The sequence below is a fragment of the Papaver somniferum genome, chromosome 3 (assembly GCF_003573695.1).
Source record: "Papaver somniferum cultivar HN1 chromosome 3, ASM357369v1, whole genome shotgun sequence".
NCBI lineage: Eukaryota > Viridiplantae > Streptophyta > Magnoliopsida > Ranunculales > Papaveraceae > Papaver > Papaver somniferum.
This window is the reverse complement of record NC_039360.1, coordinates 151,309,820-151,330,622: the sequence shown is the minus strand read 5'-3', so window position 1 is coordinate 151,330,622 and position 20,803 is coordinate 151,309,820. Positions and strand designations below refer to the sequence as shown.

Here is a 20,803-nt window from a genome sequence, read left to right as displayed (position 1 = left end):
TTGGTTTTGGATTTGCAGTTGATTCTGATTGATTCAATGGAGTTTTTGAATAACTTTGAACTGTTAATTTGTTCGTCTGATTATTGTTGGTTAAAATTGATGAACAATTTGTGCAATTAACTCAAATTATTACTGAATTTTGTGAATTTTATTTCAATTTTATTTTCTCTGTACATTTGTTGTGACGGACATCTTAGGGTTTTTTTCATCACATAGGGACTCCCTTTGGTCGTCCAAATTAAGAAGATTAAAAAAATTAAAGAAAATAGAATCAATACAAAGACTGTTATTAAGAAAATTAAAATTTAATGGTTTGTGATAAGAGTTTTTGGAAGTTACATGATCATGCTGCTCAGATAGATGCATATTGTTAATAGTAATTGCTTCAAGACATGGTACCATCCTCCATATTGCTCGACAAATGTGTTGGATTCTTTCTGAAAAAGTTGATTAAAACTGAACTCTATCCGACTTTCGTTTTCTCTATTTTCTTCATGGAAATACAATTCTCAATTAGTCATCTCTCTAGTTCTCTTAAATCTTCTTATACCAAAGATAGTATCATTGTATTGACTGGAAACCTCTTCAGTGAATGTAGAGACATGATCATGGCTATCTAAAGGTCTATCAAAAGAAGTCTTGTTTTCTCTGACAACTTTTTTGTTGTTGAAACTTTCTTAGCTATGTGAATTGTAAAACCTCACCATACTTGGGATTCATTGACATTACATCTTAATGGGGAAGGTTTGATTCACCAAATTTGAATAAGGCTCTTTAGATAAAGCTTTAACAAAACTAGCTTTTCTTTCACAATATTCTTTTACATGATCAATCACAAAGCAAGCAGGGCAAAGGTTACCTGGTTATTTTTTATAATTAAAAGGTATGCATTGAGTGTATCATGCAGTTTTTTCATTTAACAGTCCTCTTAGAAGTGGATTTTTCACATTAATCTTAACATTTGCACTCACAACATTTATGTCTTCAGGATTGCCATCTTATGGATCTAGTTCTGAACTTCACCTACAATAGAAGCAAACTTGTAAAGAGTATATTCGTCTAATAGTTATGGTGGCAGGTCTTTGATACCAATCCAGAACTCAAGAATAGAGAAATCTATACGTGGGACTAGAACAAAAGAGTTATACAACTTCACCCTAAACAAATTATTATCCATAGACCATGATGCATTTCAAAGACCCAACCAACATGATCCCAATCAGTGAATCTTACAATAAAATGGTTGGGAAGAGAAGCTATGACTTGTAATTTTTTTCACTTTATTCAACCAAATTGCCTTAATATGCTTTTTAGCTACTCCAATCCTCGTAGTATCAGGTGAAAAAAGTTTCCCAACAATGCTCATATCCCGTTTTCAAATTCCCATATCCAAATTGACATGAGGGAAAACAAAAGTTTGTCTCACATATTCTGAACTTGAAGCATCCAGAGAAGTGAACATCATTTTTTCTTCTAGGTATTTCATATGGAAGAAACATAACTCGTGATCGATTTGAAGTGTATAAAAGTAATTATCAATATTAATAGGAGTGTAATGATGAACAACTTAACTGATTTTTTCTGAATTTATAGCTTGAATGCATGCTTTTAGTTTGAAACATGTAGATATTGTCATAATAAGTTGCCACTTTTCTCGTAACAAGAAGAAGAGAAAACAAAGAAATTGCCACATTTCATCCTTCTATAGAAATTCTCAATATTTTGTAGTATAAGAATCTGACTTTGGTGATTGCTATACATCACCAATAACAAAATTAGTCAGGAGGAACCTCTTAATAAACAGAACCTTTTTGGATAAACAACCTTTGTAATTACTACTTTGCACCTGCCCAGACAACAAAGATCAGGCGAACCTTTTTAAGACATGCAATCCATACAAAAACTACAGGGAGAAATCAAATGAGGACTCAATTAAACTTGAGATGGTGACATGCAAAAAGCAAGACCAAATGGAAAGAACAAAGAAATTACGAAATCGAGAACAAAAACAACAAAAAATTATTAAATTAAACCATGAGGAAACAAAGAAAAGAGAGAACCATAAAAAATAGAAACCAGATCAATATACAAAATCAAGTAGAAAATTTAATTTTGACTTTCCTTGACCAGAGTTAACTATCGCCTTTTTTTTCCCGGTTTTTGGAACCGAAGTGGTGAGTAGAGCTAGAAGTAATTTGCTTTAACCCTTGTTTGAGACGAGCCCGGATGCTCTAAATCTCTTGGATTGAAGGTGAAATCGAAACATTATCGAGTTGAACCATTGATGTTCTTGAACAATCCAAATTAACAAATCACAAAAACCAACCATAAAACCGAGCAATAATCACCTTGGATCAAAGATAGAATCATCATAAATGTGAAGAATAAGCGCACAAATGCGGAGATATAATTGCTCCAAAAGCAAAGAAAAATGTCAAAAGACATTAAATCATACCAAAATGAAATCTTACACTAAAAAATTAATATCAATGAAATATACTCCCTCCGTCCCAAATTAGATGAGCTAATTGGTTTTAAATTTTGTCTCATAAATAGATGAGCTATCTCTCTAATCAAGGGGATATTTCTAAGACTACCCTTTTAATTGATTATTGTTACTATAAGAAATATGTGTAATTTGATAGTCATATTTATATCCGTTACGTAGATTTTTTAAAATGCTTTCCAACGGTATAAAGTTTACGAGAAATCGTGGTATAGTTTAAGAGATAAATCATTTCTAAGTTTTACTAGTTATTATTCATAAGGGTATAATTGTAAAAAATACTTAAACATACTCCTGTTTCCTCCTTGCCTAAAGAATTGTACAAACTACAACTAGCTCATCTTATTTGGGACGGAGGGAGTAAAAAAAAATTTACTCGGATCCAATCCGAAATGAACTAAAGCTGAGCAAAAGGAAGAAGGCTACTTGAAAATTTTAAGGTTTTTTCTAAGAGAGAAGAAAGAGAGAAAATGTCTTTATATTTAAATCCATAACTTTTATGTTTTACTTATTACTCTATTATTTTTATTGTCTTTAATATAATCTATTACTCCATTATTAATTGTCATAAAATAAATTTATTTATAACCCTACAGTGTAGAACTTACTTTAGGGCATCCAATTTTCCTTGTCCACTTAATGCCCTAGGTAGCGTAGCCATATATTTTCCCATCGTGCATTCAGGAACGGAGCCAGAAACTCTATTAAGAGGAAACATAATATTGCTAGGGGTGCAACGTAGCGAAAATGGGCTTGGAACCGAAAATTTCTGAAAATTTAGGCTTGAGAACCAGTTTGATAGGATTTACAGCTTTAAACTGCCTCCGCCCCTGCGTGCATTCTTTAGGCCTTATTAGCGATTAGTCCATCACCCATTGACCATGCCAGTTTTAGAGGTCAAAAATTAAAAAAATGAAAATAATTAAAAGGTTCAAAGTTCATGTTACTATCTTGATAAGATTTAAGTTTCGACTCGACTCGAGCCAAATAATATCAAAAATTTGGTAAAATAGGGCTTATTTAGTAGACGGTCTGATGAGGTTAGACCAATCATTAGAAAGTTAAGTTAAAAAACTTAAATCCGGTCCCATAAAAGAAACAACACGAGAGGTGTTGTATATATGATATATACCCTTTCCCAAACTTCGAAGAACATCGACATTTCACCATAACAATATAGCGATGAAGTGAAGGTTTATTATCCTTTACACTTCCATAATGTTGTTAAACTAAGAAAATATGATTGATTTGTTTTCCCGGTGTTGGTGGGTAAAAATGAGTTGCTGGTTTTTGAGGAAATATAGAGAGTTGTGCAACAGGTGGATCCTCAATTTAGCAAATTGCCTAAACCTTTAACAGATGCATTGCGCAGGAGTGCTTTGAGTTCGAGAGATCAATTTGTAGGGCTCCCGCCTAAACCAAGACAATGGTCATTCCAGAGTCAATCTGTCCACAAAGACGGATGAGGGTCGATCCGTAGGAGGGAAGCTGAGAATTGTCTGAGATCAAGGATGATTAAAGGATTGTGGATGTGTCGAAAACTTCTGCAAGTTTGATGAATCTTCAGTGAATTATGATCAGATTGATTGAGTTCTATTCAGTAGTGTTCGACTGAGATCCATCGAGTTGAGTTAAGTTACATTAAGATAAGTTATCAAATCATGGGTTGATGAACCTATTTATACTGCAGAAGTAGTTAACACATTGATTTCCATTAAGTGTGACGGTTGCAGAGGAGTGGAAGAATGTGGGAGTGAGAAATCGTGGTTGAACCAGTTCCACATTGTGTGGGAGACTTGGTTAATTATCCATCCACTACTTTGCTAACTCCTTGAACTTCTTGAATGACTTACTCACATTTCTCATCGTGGATGTACTGTAATATCGCACGTGATGTAGGCCGCTAGATCAAAACCCTAGTGAATATCCACTCATGTGACATGATTGATGTCTCATGTATGTGGAGTCTGCAAGGAAAACGTGTATTTAATTGGTTAATTGTTGATTATGCTAGAACATGAGTCTTAGCTTTGATGAGTCGAGCATAATAGATGAATGTGATATGCTCCGTGACTCATGGATTGAGAATAAGGTGTTTGATGGGACAACAATAATGCATAGACATCGAGTCTGATGAATTGTGATATATCATTCTACCAGTTGAGGTGCTCTGATGATTTGGATCGATGAACATCGGTCTAATGATATTGCTCGATCATGGACCTATTCTGATATGTCGAGTGTTTGACAGAAAATCAGATATTTCTGAGTTATGTAGAGTACTCATTCCTGATCTATTATGTCATGGATTGTCGAATGACAAAGTAGGAATTGGAGTACTGGTGTGAGTATTGGACGCGATATCCGTCTAATAAAATTATTGGATGGTCGGACAAGTGGATGGTTGTCCAATATCATGTTGCTTCTTGGACAGTCGCGCAACAAAAATGTTGGTAGCACGACCGAACATTTAAATATTAATTAAAATATTGATAGCTGGACCGACATGAAAGTTATTGATGTTCATCAGAATTATCATAAGTCTGAAATCCTAATTTTGGAGAACCCTGGATCCAAGGGATAGAGAGTTATCCAATGTGGGTAGAGATATTAACTAACCAATGGGTGTGAGAACCGGTCATTAGTGGTGGAGATACCGGCTGAGCGGTATATGAATAATTGTCCAACTAGTAAAAGAGGATTCACCAAAATGTGGAGAATTATCCAAGATACGGAGGATTATCCAAGTGGAGGATTATCCAAAATAGATTAAAGAGTGTGGAACCGTCCGACCATGATGGCCAAGTGAATCGGACAGGTCTGGCCATGATGGCCAAGTGAACCGGCCATGGTGGTGCACGGGCCACCATGCCGATGACCGTCCATTCCTGAGAACTTTGGTATTTTTTGTTGGACATTTGTGCAATATTTTGTATTTTCAGAAAAGTTTGATCTTGACTGAAACTCTCAATTTTTGCATGAACGAGAAAGTGGGACTTTGCTCACACGTCCAATATTTATATAATATTTAAATACTGATATTTTAATATTTATTCGTAAAAAAGACCTTATTATCGTGTGGCTAGGATTTTTGGAGAATTGAGCAATATTTGAAGAAATGTGGAAAACTAAGAGTTTGCATGAAGGTGAGAGTTCAAGAGTTGTGGATAAAAATAATAAAATAAAATAAAATAAATGGAGAGGCGTTGGACCGGCCACGGCATGGCCGGAGGGAGGGTGGGCCCTGTCCCATGCACCTCTTTTCTCCTTTTATTTTATTTTCCTTTCCTATTATGCATAGGTCTCCATATATCTTCATTCGTGCATATTTGGATGCCCGTTCGTGCATTATTACCAAGTAGACTCGCACCATTTTCTTGCGGCTCGGTGGTGGGCCGTATGCCGATAAGTGAATATGTATTATTAATCCATATAATTCAGCTGAGGAAAGCCGTGAATTTAAGTAATGAAATATTGTGATAAAAATAGAATATTTTCTAAAAATTCAATTGATGAATATTGCACTAGAATTTACTAATTGATGGCTTTATACTAGCACGCAATCTGTCTAGGAGCATTATATGTATTCGAGAGTCGAGGTATGAGATACTAGAAGCATCATACTCGTTCTAAATGTTTATTCTGCATAGTCAGGGAACATTTGCAGCATCCTGAAGACGTTATTGCTCTATACTAGTGTTCAATCCATCTAGGAGCCGTCCAATCATTCTCGATTCTATGCAGAAGTGAGTACTGGAATTGGTCAGTATAAATGATGAAATATGCAGAATAATCAAAGCTCAGCTGAGAGGCTTTAATAATTACATATTCATGCATGTTATGAAGAGGCTACACACTCAGACGGAGATCATCGTGACATGAGCTTTCATGTCTAAATTCTAAAATATGAATTCCATATACTCGTCTGAAGCTAGGTCAGAAATACACGAAATTATGATTTACGATTTTAGCCTTCGTCAAAAATCTGAACTTTTTGCTTTTTTTCTTTCTTTTTCTTTTCTTTTAAGCCTAATAAACCCATCCCATCAGGCATAACACTATACCAATGGGTCAAAGTGTCGAACTATCCGGTCTAGTAATAATAATGAATGATGACGGTAATATTGTCTTACAACGCATGTACACCTTAATTTGAGAATCAATGTTCTAAGAAAAGGTAGTGTATATGTATTTAGGTCAAAGAACGGTCGAGATCGTTTCGAATTTTGGACGGCATAGATTATAGCAGGGCCCCGTTAAATCCGGGCTTTACCACGTCGCTAGCGAACCTTATATCGGCTTGGCCCTAGCTAACGGTAATCCTCTCTTCTAGATTTCGTCCCTTTTGTTCTTCATTCTCTTTTCTAAACCGGGTGACGGGCCCATCACCACTACCATCAGAATAGGCGTCAGCGGGCCTACTTACCATCAAAAACAATAGTTTTGGTAGATATAGATACGTTAAACTGATTAATTTATCTTTAAGGTGATTGAGTATTTCAATTCCCTTGAGAAATTAACTGTGGCACATCCACAAGACTACACGAGCACGATCTAATGGATTTGAAGGTACTGGTGGATTTTTTGAAGAGAACGACCACAATGTGGTTTGGATTATTTGTGTGCCATCTTTAGTATATTATGGTACATAGTCACTTCTCCGATTACCACCCATTAAGATCCTACAACTCTTATTACAATTCGTGCTATGTATTAATCAGTATCTAGGTTGGGATTTTTGAACTTTGTTGGTTCAGTATATTTTTATATCATATATTACATAACATCTCTAAGTTTTAATTGTTTTCTTTTTTAGTTTTCACTACAGCAAATTCTGGGATTAGAAACATAAGTGAGCCGTTACGAATCGGTATTGTAACGGCTACCACCTGTTTCAAAAATGGGTGTTACAATTTTTCGTAAAGGCGTTTTAGGTTGTAATGGCGTTAGTAACAGAGTTTCGCCGTTACGATATGACACGTCGTAACAGGTGACAGCCACTAAGAAATTTTCGTAATTACAGGGTCGTAATAGATAGAGCCGTTACTACGTGTCAAGTTGAAACAGCTTTCATCCGTTACGAATGTTTTTGTAACTGCAAAAAAAATTACTGCCGGCAGTTCATTTTCAGCCGGAAAGTTACCGAAATTCAAAATAACCTGCATAAAACTATCATTCAATCCATCTAGCCACATTCAACAATAACTTTGTATATTCTTTCTAAATATATTCAATCAATTCATATCCTGGAGAATTCCCAAGTTCTAAGGGAATACAAATTTTGTTAAGTAGATTTATTTGAAAGACTTAATGAGTTCTTTTGTTCTAAGGGAATACAAATTCTCTGTAAACAAAGACTATAAACATAATCTTCCCATTGATAGAGGGATAATAGGGTAAGTTGTCACCTTTCCATCGCTTGCAACAACAACAGGGTCTGCACCTTATTTCACTTAAACACCACTTGAGAGGATGTTTTCTCGGAGGTTATGGCCAGGAACAAAGAAATACTATGGAAATCTCAGACTGGAATATTAAGAATGAGGGAACTACCTCTGGTTTGAGGTTATGATGAACAACACCTTGAAGATGAAAGAACGCAACAACATTAAGAATCTGAACCATGACGGCATCTTCTTCTGAATACTTCCCACCCCTATTGAAGTGATAAGAAAGATGCAAGTTACTAAATCTTAAACAGCCGAAAAATTTGCAACTATTCCAATGTATAACAAGCAAAGTACCTGGATAGTATTATTCTATCTAAAAGTTCTCCTCCTCAGCATAAACTGAAGAACAACAAAATATAATCTCGTAAGTTCCAGCATAAGGGTGAAGAGAAAGCATACAAAGTCCTAACAATATGCTGAGTTCACTCTTGTAATGTAAATAACGAATCATTAAGTACCAACAAGTATTCAACTTGGTAACTAATAAACAATTTAAATATATAAACATAGAAGTCCTCTACTTACATAAGAATTGTCACCACGATCCGTCAGCAACTTTATCATATCGTGATTCTTGGCTCCTTCTATGAGAATTACCTCCTGTTTGCCAGTCCCTCTGTATTACAGATCCCTGAATCTTACCTGCAACAAAATCACAACCAGTTATTAGATTCATAAACACACAGATTTGAAATAAAAACAATGGTGTTAAAAATGAGAGATGAAGCATGGTTCTCAGCATTTGAATTTCTAATGCTGGTTATACAAGTTTGAATGGAGAAAAATGGATGTATATATATAAGCTTATAAAGTACCTAATCTAATACAATTTGCAAGAATATGATATTTACTTAAGAATCTGAAAATTTTAAAATTCACAGTTCCAATGAGAAAGACAAGAGGTTCCACTTCTTTCCAAATACTGCAGCGGAAACTCGAGAAAACCCCACGACTAACCCACTTACTATTCTGCTACCTGAAAAGAGAAAAATCAACACAAGGTCAGAGCCTTGGAATTGCAAGTTCACTCTCAATCCATCATATATACCGATAGCATATAAGAAACAAAAGTATAAAGGTAGTCTATATATTTCAACTACAATGAAAACAAAGAAAAGGTTTAGCATTCCACCAAAGTAATAAAGCCGCTTACCTTCGGCAATTCATAAAAGACCACACACACATTCGATAATAAAATATTTACATGTAATCCAGCGCCCGCCGGTGCTCACAAGCTATATGATATTGTGGCCCTGATCTCTTGGCTTATCCAACTCATCTACTACCCACCGCGACACTCAGACTATTTGAATAGACGAGGCCCTGCTCTCTTAGTAAGTAGATTCACAAACAACTCATCATTCAATAAGGATTCAAATTCTAACCATACATCAACACAAGACATTTGAAAAGTCTAGAGTTTACACTTGCACTTCAATGCAACATCCATTCTCACAAGAACAACAAGAATGCAAAGTACATACTATAACACTTGACAGTTCAGAACTATCCTATCAGTTCACACCAAACACCATAACTGACCTGTCACATTCCTTATGAACACTAACCTGATCCCAAGGGAATTTATACCACACATTCATAGATATAACACATACATTTTCCCAAAATTTCAAAGAACAGTAACGGTTAGAAACCAAAATACTACCAATTCTATATGAACATCGAAACTGAATTCCAAACGATTCACCTGCAAAAGTCAGTTGGTTGGGGTACCTACCGAACTCAGTTTCACCTGAAATTTTTACAACAATCTCATAACTATTTGGGTTTCTCCTATTAAAATTTCAGAGAATTCTATATAGCACAACTATGTGATTTTAGGTTTTCAGAACTGCCTAACTACACAAAAACTGCAGAATCAGTCTCTGAAATACTGATGTTTAAGTGACTTCTCTTAGCCTGATCGTCCTGAGATTTTGGTCGAGTGATGGTTACATACTAAGGTATAACATATTCAAAAATCAAGATGATCTGATGGTTGGATCCCCGTTTAAGGACCAGTCAGTACCTAATTTTTCAGGCGACAACAATATCAATCCATACGAATTTAACCTAAAAATCTCTACTTCTATCCTAGGTTTTCAACAGAAAGAACAATTGAAGCTTACATAACTACCAATAGTACATGATAAAGCAAGAAATAACTTGCCTTTGTCTTGAAAAACCCTAGAAAATCCTTGGTTTCTGATGAAACTTCCCTTCACGCCGTTATCCTCCTCTGACGAGAAAAATCAATTTTTCTAACTCCGGCTGCTAAACTTAGGTTTATATTTCTTCTCTTTCTGACCTAGTTTCTAACTACACCCAGCTATCTTTTCAAGGGCAGCCTATTAGCTAATAGTATAAGCATACGTCATCTTACACCACTAATTAGGGATGTCAATGGATAACCGAATATTCGATATCCGTCCGAGTCCGTCCGAATCGTTAGGATATTATCCGAAATTTCGTATAACGGATATCGGATACGGATATCTTATCGGATATTCTTACTTTAACGAGACGGATACGGAAAAGGCATTATCCTGTAGGATAATATCCGATATCCGTTAAAGAATGCATATGCAAATTTTTTTATATTTTTTTGAGTAATATATTTAGTTGTTAGCTTGGTAGTATGTGAAGAGTGGTAGAAATAAAAATATTATGGAAGAACAAAAACACAACTAGTTTTATTGGTTGTGAGAAAAGTGGAGAATTTTTCAATATTGATGGAGAAGATTTGAGTTTTGTTTAAATCTAATTTAATATAATAATTTTAAAGCCAATCTTGTGCATTTGATCAAGGTATTTGGTTATATTTAGTTGAATTTCCTTAGGGTTTCTTTGATTTTTTTTGTAATTTATGAAATTAGAAAAAGAATAGAAAAGAACTTAAATTATTTTTATTATAATGAATTACTATCAGATATTACCGGATATTATCGGATAACCGACATAATTATCGGAACGGATAACAGAAATATTTTTAAATATCCGTCGGATATTATCGGATATCCGGTAATCTTATCGGTAATGGATATGGTAAAGGACATATCCGTTTTGATAGGTACCGTTGACAGGCCTACCACTAATGCACTCCTACTAGATTTTATGCCCGTGCTATGCACCGTGCAGACCCGAAAATCATCCACCATTATTTGGTCCATGTCTGTTACGAATCGAGCATCTTTTTCTTTTAACCATATTTTCGATTTAGTAAAGCTCGGCTTCGCCTCGCCTCGTCCTGATTTGATGTGGCTCAGCTTCGCCTCGCCTCGATTTGAGAAGAACAGTTGAATATCACCCACAGATTTGTAAGAAATCAGACATTTGAAAATTCCTGTTATATGACTGCATCTAACACCGTGAGAATTCAATTTTATGAAACGTAACTCAAATTTTATTTACGTTTTTGCTACTCTAGAAGATTCTATTCAGCACATTATATAGGCATTTAGAGGTTAAAGAGAGTCATAAAACTGTTAGAAGGCTTTAACAGTACTATACATGTTTTAGTTACTATTTGAATTTGAAAGAGATCTCTGAGAAACATATACTGATCATAATACCTTATGTAGAACAATTTACAAAAAATATTTATTACTAATTACATAACACTTGCCTTGATTACCATACAACCATCCTGGCCAAGGTTTGGCTGCATTACACCCTCTGCTCCAAGTATAGCATGTCTCTATCATATAGGACCACTCTTGAATGGTGGGTTAATTTACCTGCTGGAAGAGACAATAAGAAACTACAATATCACAGTGACAACAGGTTTGAACTCTTCAGCTGGTAATTACCCCAGCTCCACCGCTGCATCATCGTTATGATGATCTCCGACCATAGCTCAGTCAACCATCACTGCTCATCATTCATTTTCTGTTTCCGTGTGTGGAAACACAATCCTGACTACGGTGATAACAACAGCTTCTCCTCCTGATCAATCAACAGCCAATAGTGACTGGCATGGTTCCCATTCTTTTAACACACACTTATTGTTCCCCACTGATAGAACAACCACGCTTAACGGTTCCCTGCAAATTAAATTATAAAGTCTTTTTAGATGGATCTTGTAAAGGCTTTTACTTATTTTTTGCTAAACCATCGTGTATTGCCTGCTTTGTCTTCCTGTATGTATCATGACGTTAACATTTTTGTTACAATAAAACATGTAGGCAAATTAGTGATGATTAACTAATTATTAACTAAGAACTTTCAACCATACAAAAACATAATATTGCTACCCTTAATTTCTTGTCTAAGGCTCGTTATGTAAATCTGAATAATCTCGATGCACTATGGGACTGCCCGATCATTACGCGACCAAAAATGATATATATGACGCCCCTTTTTAATTAAGATTTAATATTGTCATCGGAATCATGTAAGGTTTTAGCCTACTCAAATAAGAATACCATCTGTGGGAGTCAAACCACACATCTACATGGTTGAAAACCATGTGCTCTTCCATTTGAGCTAAGATAGCAAGTACTCAATATAGAAGAAAAGGAATTTCAAGAAAAGATTGTTACCTGAGCTAGTATTTGAGATGCAATGTTCAAAATGGAAAGCTACGACAGTTATAGACAAATGCCTAAGCAATTCCTAAGCAGGTACATACCAACTCAAAATTGTACCTCAAGAATAGATTTCCCATTCTCACATAGTTACAAAATTGATGAACGAAAATACTAAACTCTGTGTCTGCCTCAACATCCACGACTTATGAGCCTATGAGGTTCCAAGGAACCATGATGAGTTCCAATTAACAATCATTTTCCTGAGTGGTACATCCATGCTTAAATCCGATATCGACGGAAGCAGAATTCCATGTCTAGGTGGGCTAAAAACATACTATGGATTAATTTTTAAATATCTAGGGGGTCTAATAAAAAAATTTCTGGAAAACACAAATGAAAATTTTGATTTTGAGTGTTTTTTTTTTGTAGATTTGGGGGTGGCTGGAGCACCCCCAAGCCACCACTACTCCAGTCACTGTACAACAAATGACTGTTGTACTACTACATTCAAGAAAAATGATTACCCAACAAAAAGACACAAATGAAGTCCTATAGATTTCTCAAAGCATCTCTCACCTGGAATTCCCCTCGAATTTTACCTAGCATTCTATCAGGTGCTCCGGCATTACTTGTTTTGTCAGCCAACAAAGACTGAAGCACCAGAGCATTGTGAAAATGAAAGTGAATTAATCCTGAGACATGTACCTTAAAAGTGATGTGATGAGTAAAGAAAAACATTGAGAGGCTCTAGTAGGTGCAACATGCACTTTGTTGTAATGGCCCTACAGGTGCATCTGACATATTGCATGAAAGAAGCTTCTGAAATAAATAAAGTATATATATATAAAATCAGCTAAGGTATGATAGTGGCGCAAATGGCACAGATTGCCCTTTGTTTTTACTTAGAAGCATAGTTTATTTTTCTCTTTATTTTACGGGTGCCAGCCTAATAATATGAATAAGCTGAAATATCCATTCCATAAGATAGATCAAGCAATTAAGTTTAACCGAAAAAGTGAAATACAAAGTTTCACCTACGATAATAACTAAAAGCGGAAACCAACGTAAAATCAATTCCAGAATTTCTGAAAATTATTCTCAAAGGATACCTCCAAAACAAAGATAGTTAGTTAATCCTTTAGTCAGGAACTGACACTGAAAGCTCATTAAAAACTCCACATCACGCAGGATTGGAATGATCGTTGCAGTAACTCCCGTTAGAGGTAATGAAATTACGAAACCAAGTTTGAATTTGATCTGCAAATAAGTTTTATATGCTTTAGTAATTTATAGAATATCAAAAAAAATAAAGGTCCGACATTGCGTATTCACGGAATAAATTAGTGACATTTTGTGATTAAGCACATATTACTAACATTTTCTTTGCCCAAACTATTTTCTATTTCTCTCTGACCCTAATCTGTTATAAGCAAAAATAATTTAAACACGTAAAAGAATTTGCAGAGCACAGTGGGGCCATCAAACAAAGAGGTGCAACCAATTTGGATTTTTCAGTGATGATACCTGACTGACTAAGCTGTTGGAATACATATGGGTTTGACGACAATCCAAATTCAAGGATAAGTCTCACCTCACTTCTCGATTCCAATGAGAAACACCACATGTCTTATAGATAGTTTCATATTGAGCACTATAAAATAGTCAAAAATGAAGATGATGGCAACTTCGCAACATGACAATTAGCAATGAGTGCGCATAAACGCCAAAGAGCAAGCTTTTATCAAGTGCTTACAACTTTAAAATTAGTAAAAACTTTTGAAAATGAACAAATGCGGTAATTGAAAAAATATGAGAAAGAGAAGATTTACATACTTGAGGAGGTACTCAGATACATGCTTCCGAACCCAAAGATGCCAGATATATTTGTCATCCACATACAGGAGCGCTAAACTCAGTTGAATAACAAATTACAGAGGTGTCTTTCGCATGTTCAGAGTGCTGCCTCAATGAGAAATACTCGCAGTACAATGTATATATCCAAAATCCTCGCAGATTTTTGATTGCTTTAACCCATTTGAAAAAAAAAACACCATGTGATTGTTTTAATCTTATTAGATATCCCGAGGAGTCATTTTTTAATCTATCCAAAATCCTCTTCAATTACATTACACTTAAATCAACTTCAATAAATACGATCAATATAGGAATAGGAAAAATAACTTCAATCAGATAAGAAAAATACATATAAATAAGGTTATAGAAACGAATGCATACCTGAATAATAAAACCATCTGCTCTCGCATTAGGAAGAAGGGAGGAAGAACAGTGAACTCATCAGAAAGAAAAGGAGGACGAACAGTGAGAACGGAGGCAACATGTGATTTTCTAGGTTTAATTTTTTTTCTTAAGAAAAAAGGCGAATATGAAAAGGTGACGAGTGTTTTAGGGTAAACTGTTTCTGCAAAATAAGATAAAATAAAATCAATCAATAATCTTATTAAAACATAAAGAACTTAAAAATCCAGTGAATGAAAAAGAAAATAATGAGACAGTAAAAATGGAAAACAGGGTTAGAATTTTGTAGTCGAAGCTCATACCTTTTTAGTGAAAATCAAGGAAAAGTAAAAATCAGAAACCGGTAGTCGTTAGGGTTTACCAATACATGGATTTGTCTATTCATCTCGTCTCTATATTGAATAATCCGAACACATGATCGATCAGAAACAAAAACAGAAAAAAATAACAAAAAAAAACAATCAGAACATATCAAGGAACAATGAAGAACAAAAAGACAAGAAAACAATCTCTTGGTTTTAGGGTTTTTTCCTCTCATGTATTCTTTCCTGTTTTTTTTTTTTTGTTTATGAGAAAGACTTTTACTTTTTTTTGTTGGTTTTTTCTTTTGTTTTGCGGAAGAATTGTGTGAATAAAACAGTAAAAAACCGGTATTCACCGTTACATTCACGTAATTAGAGAAAAAATGGAATGGAGAATTTTCGAGGGGGCGGGGACGCTCACCCAAAGATGAGTATTCTCACCGCGCGACCCATGGCCTCGCATGATTTAAGAGTTTAAAGGGTTTGATATCGAACAGAACTTGGCTAATCATCCGTAATTATTGAGTAAGGGGTTGTTACAGGAACAACGCTTGGTATTCAAAATTAATTTCTTTTGTATGGCTAGTGTCTCGCAATACATTATTAAAAGAGATCTCAAGTTCCATTACAAAGTAAAGAAGGTACAATACGAGTAAACCACCTTAAATGGGGTTGTAGGAGTCCAATATGTCTGTCTTCTATTATCTTTGATTTTAGAATGCATAGCTGATGCTGAATTACCACTACTCTTTCATTCTTTTCTAAGTTCGACATACAAATAAACATCGTCCTGTTTCCATGCTCATCTTGATGTCAAAAGAAAATGTATTTTAGAAATGGAAACACTCAATGACTCAACTCAAACAACAAAATCGGCACAGGTCGTACAACAGTCTCCGCAAGGCCATGGCGAAGTGGTCAGTCCTGTTAATCAGCTGTCCAAAAACCCTCCAAAATCTTATCATTTTCACGTAGTCAATATAGCAATAACTTTTGGAAAAAAGGAAACATACTAACTAGCACAAGGGCATCAAATAACCTCCATCACTTCTCTGGCTCTCTTTTAGGAGATCTGCTGGGAAAATCACTGGTGCAGCCAAGAACAGCATTCCCGTGTGCCTAATATTCAAAACACAGCATATGTAATGAGTAAATAATTGATCAAATGTATCTAGTTTTCAAATTGTAAAACGTAATACTTCAACCAATCCCAATCTCTACGAAATGTAACAATTAACTCAGAAGAATACACATGCCTGGTTACGTAAATGTCGCCCGTGCATCCTGTCTGACGTGGCATTAAGGTCTACCAAATTTTCGGTCATTTTTCCATTCCCATCATTGTTGGAGTTCACTACAGGAACATGAGAAGTCCTGTGATTTTGCAGGTTCTTTCCCATTACCACCTTAGGTTGTTGATTTGGTTCCCCGGTATTACCACCTGTATTCAAATTATCTTCAGATTTCTCTAGTTTATCACCTGGGAACTGAAGAGAAAACGAGAGAGGCATGTGCTAAAAAAGCTTCTCCTTTCGGAAATAGAAATCAGAACTGGAGGGCCAGAGGTAAAATATAATGGGCACAAACCTAACCCTTTGTCTAAATAGAAGATATCTCTCATGTGTTCTTTTTCATCCAACGTGTACCATCATATCACATTGCAAGCAAAGAGAACTTCCGTCTATCTCACAGTAAAAGAAAGCTACGGTGTTCAAAGATGAAACAACATACATAAATGCCTATCTCTGAGATAAAAAAATAGAAAATACATTTTTTTTTTACAAAGCATTGTCATACCTGGTGCATTTTCGCATATGTCACAGCAAGAAACATCACTTGGATCAGCAAGAGCAACTCTTACATGTCGATTAGCAAGTTTGTTACACAACTGTACCTACCAATGACACATCAAATTTATCTCAGGGAATGTTCAAGATTTGCATTAATCCTGGCATGGATGCTGAAGAGATGAATAAGGGAGAACCGATAAAGACTCTTATTAACTCTAAAGACTATTCTGATAAATGGAGACATATTTGAAGATAATGCGTGTGCGTTTATCTATTCATGCACAAAACTACAACGGAGAGGATACATTGCATCCAGTCTAACCCCAACCTGGGAGGACCATATGGACGATTTCAGGTAGGTGATCTCAGCTAATTGTAAGCAAAAAAAAAAAAAGAAATATCACTTAATTTTGAGACTAACCCTTCTAAAATATAATAATTTTCCGGAACACAAACGCCATAAAAAGCCTAGAAGTAATCAAGATGTAACACATTGAAGAATCATTCCCATTCAAATAGCCTAGTAGAAGCTCATTTTACGTCCAGGTTTGGATTAGTTCCAACCTTAGAAGCTCATTTTACGTCCAGGTTTCTTTTAATTTCAATCGTAGAATCCGATTTTACGTCCAGTTTTCTTTTAATTCCAACCGTAAAAGTGATTTTACGTCCAGGTTTAAATTATTCACAACCGTAGAAGTTATTTTACGTCCCGGTTTGGATTAATTCCAACCGTAGAATTTTATTTCCATGTAGTTTAACGTCCAGGTTTGAATTAGTTCCAACCGTATAAGCTCATTTTACGTCCAGGTTCCTTTTAATTCCAAATGTAGAATATGATTTTATGTCTAGTTTTCTTTTAATTCCAACCGTAGAAGTGATTTTACGCCCAGGTTTGGATTATTTCCAACCATAGAAGTGATTTTACGTTCAGGTTTGGATTATTTCCAACCGTAGAAGTTTATTTTACGGCCAGTTTTTCTTCCCACAAAAACTTTGTCCCAGAATTCACCAAGTATACAACAAAATTCATTAATTTAATTTTTATCTAATTAAATTAAAGTTAACTAAATAAGGGTTGTTTAGTCATTACAAAATTATTTTAGATAACGGGTTTTTGATATTACTTATGGGTGACCCGTTTTTGTCCTATTAGGTGACGCCCCTCTAATGGAATGTGACGCCCCAATAATAACCTTCATCTAAAATGCTCTTCCTCTCTCTTAATAGTATTTTCTTTCTTCCTCATTTGATTTTCTTTTTTGGTTTTCTCTTTTCTTTATTTTCTCTACTAATTTCTCTCTTTTCCTAATATTAATAAATAAAAAAACTTAACAATTAGATATCTCCCAAAATATAAGTCGAAAATTAATAAATTTTATATATTCGAAAAGTTCTCAACGAGTACTCATTATACTATGTTTCAGAATTTTAGTTTTTTTCGGCATAATAGTAGTTCATATACGAGAATGAACACTATTTTAGAACATGGTAGTTCATTCTAGTTCTAGCAGTTCATTTCGTAGAATGAACTTGTATGTACAAGAAATTTGTTTTGTAGAATAAACTCACAATAGTAGTTCATTTTGAAAAATGAAGTCGCCATGGTAATTCATTATTATAGTTCATATTGTAGAATGAACTCGTGATAGATGTTCTTATTTTCGAATGAACTCATAATGGTTGTTCATATTGTAGGATTAATAATTCATGTTGTAAGATGAACTGGTAATGATAATTAAGAATGTTAGTTCATAACGTAGAATGAACTCGTAATAGTTGTTCATTATTGTAATTCATATTATAAAATGAAGTCGTAAATGGTAGTTCATATTGTAGAATGAACCCGTCACAGGTGTTCATATTGTAGAATGAACTCGTAATAATAGTTCATTATACGAGTTCATTTTGCAGAATGAACTCGTATAATAGTTCATTTTATAGCTAAAGAATAAGGTAAAATTAAAAGCCCCGAAATATAGCAACAATGGAATCCGTTGGATAGCTCTTGTCGAGAGCTTTCCGAAGATATAAAATTTGTCATTTTTGGACATATGGTTCAAAAGATATTTCCGTTTTAAGTTTTTATTTATTTATTTTTATTGAGAGAGAGAAAAGATAAAGAAAATGGGGTATTTCTGCCACTATTAAAGGACTGTGACATCATTGATAACATCATCCCGCGAGGGTATTATTCATCCTATGACCAAACAATAATATTTAGGACTAAACAATAATTCATATTTAAGAAAAGGACCAAATAGATAGTTGACTAAGTCAAAAGGACCAAATAAATTCTAATATATTATTCTTAGGGCTAAATGGTATTTCCAACAAAACTAAATTGATAGTCAAGAGGGAAAGCCGGAAGTAATACACCATATGAGCCTATACAAACAGGTACTACCAGATTGTGCCGCCAGAGTATTTTGAATGTGAAAATTAAGCTAACGCCTCCCCACCCATGAGTTACCCCGTAATATCAAATCCCTAATTAAAAGAGTTTTAAAATCAAACCCTTGTTGAAGTAGAAATAGAATATGGAATAACAAAATAAGGTGAACTCTTATTCAATAGAGATAAGTTACATAGGTTTAAGCATATATATATATAAGCTATGAGGTAACCTTGGTTACATCTATATGAGACGCACGGTAAGCCCTGGTTAAATCTATATGGGCCGCACATACATGGACCCAAGGCCCTACAATACTTCCACTTGCGGTCCAATATTAATGCTTCATATGTAGTGCTTCACATATAGTACTTCGGACGTAGTTCTTCAAATGTAGTTCTCTCCTCGATGACCATCGTACCTAAGTCTATTTCCTCATTAAAACCTCTCCAAGAAAATCCACAAGGACAAAACTTGAACTAAGGAAAAAGAGTACAACCTTAAGTAAACTTAGAATTGAGTTAGAGTCGCATATGTTACCTCGTTAAAATCTTGACAAGGGAAAACCCAGTGAGATAAAACCTTGACAAAGGGAAAAAAGTACAATGCAACAGTCCAAAAGTATGTCTTTGCCGAATACCCATAGACAGTATCCTTTCTAAGTCTCGTGGGTGATTAGTAAAAATCCATTATTGATGTGTAATAGTACTATCACTACTACTAGTTGACTTGTGATGAAAACTGTTGCAATAATCCTTGCTTTGTTATGCTGACTTTGAAAGTGGTTTCGCCTGAAAAACTATCGTGTTTCATTTCTTTGATTTCGATATTATTCAGTAATATCAATGTGAACTTAGGTCTTCAACATCTGGCATATGCCTAGTGTATATGTTGTTATCTCACTAAAAAAAAAAAAGTCTCACTAAAAACCTCTTCTAGTAACAAAAACCCTATGGGAAAAACTAATCTCGATCTTAGGGGGGAAAAGTACAACAAAGCTTCAAATTTCGAAGTAAATTATGTCGACATCATATCCTTGGATCCTCCCCCTAATGTCGGCATCTCCCCCTGATTCCATTCTGAGGAGTTTTCAGCAGTTCCTTCAGTCATATACTTTCCACAAGTGAATATAGTCAATTACTTAATAAATAAGTCAGTCATGTGTCCCTCTGATTATTTTTGTGGGAGAAATGATGGAGAAAAGATTATTGTACCTTCATAATCAACAACTTTTAGATGGCACTTCCTTTATCCAGCCTCTTTATGTCTTTGCAGGGATAAAAGGAACTCATGTAAATTGTTCCTGTTAAGTATATGAATACATTCATTGTACCATTCCAAAGATACTGCCTCGGCGCTAAGCTATATCTAGCTAATAAGTTCATTGAGGATGAAGTATTTGGTCGAGTACATTATACTAAGTACAACAATGTGTATGTTGCACTTAGATAGGGGAATATCATCTCCTAATTAACACGTCTTCGTTATCTTCCTTTAGACGAAATGGTCATTTATTTACATTTGAACCTCAACTAATCATGGGATTCTAGCAAGATGCATGTCCTTGTTATGCAAACT

General features: G+C 34.9%; 1 protein-coding gene and 2 long non-coding RNA genes across 4 annotated transcripts; all 3 read right to left on the bottom strand.

Moving 5' to 3' along the window:
* Positions 1–7,731: 7,731 nt before the first annotated feature.
* Positions 7,732–8,934, bottom strand: LOC113361714. Of its 2 annotated transcripts, none has more exons than XR_003365284.1 (4): positions 8,808–8,934; positions 8,482–8,598; positions 8,251–8,295; positions 7,732–8,162 (listed from the first exon to the last, which is right to left on the bottom strand). It is a non-coding gene; the product is annotated as an uncharacterized LOC113361714 (long non-coding RNA). The 2 variants fall into 2 exon arrangements; XR_003365285.1 differs by having other exon boundaries at positions 8,772–8,926.
* Positions 8,935–11,430: 2,496 nt separating this feature from the next.
* Positions 11,431–15,284, bottom strand: LOC113361713. The gene is made up of 5 exons (XR_003365283.1): positions 15,044–15,284; positions 14,721–14,904; positions 14,319–14,509; positions 13,595–13,742; positions 11,431–11,999 (listed from the first exon to the last, which is right to left on the bottom strand). It is a non-coding gene; the product is annotated as an uncharacterized LOC113361713 (long non-coding RNA).
* An 803-nt stretch (positions 15,285–16,087) lies between these two features.
* Positions 16,088–18,436, bottom strand: LOC113360112 (B-box zinc finger protein 19-like). The gene is made up of 5 exons (XM_026603658.1): positions 18,374–18,436; positions 16,841–16,937; positions 16,690–16,745; positions 16,300–16,530; positions 16,088–16,162 (listed from the first exon to the last, which is right to left on the bottom strand). The coding sequence occupies exons 1-5, from the start codon at positions 18,434–18,436 to the stop codon at positions 16,088–16,090; spliced, it is 522 nt and encodes a 173-aa protein (XP_026459443.1).
* Positions 18,437–20,803: the final 2,367 nt, after the last annotated feature.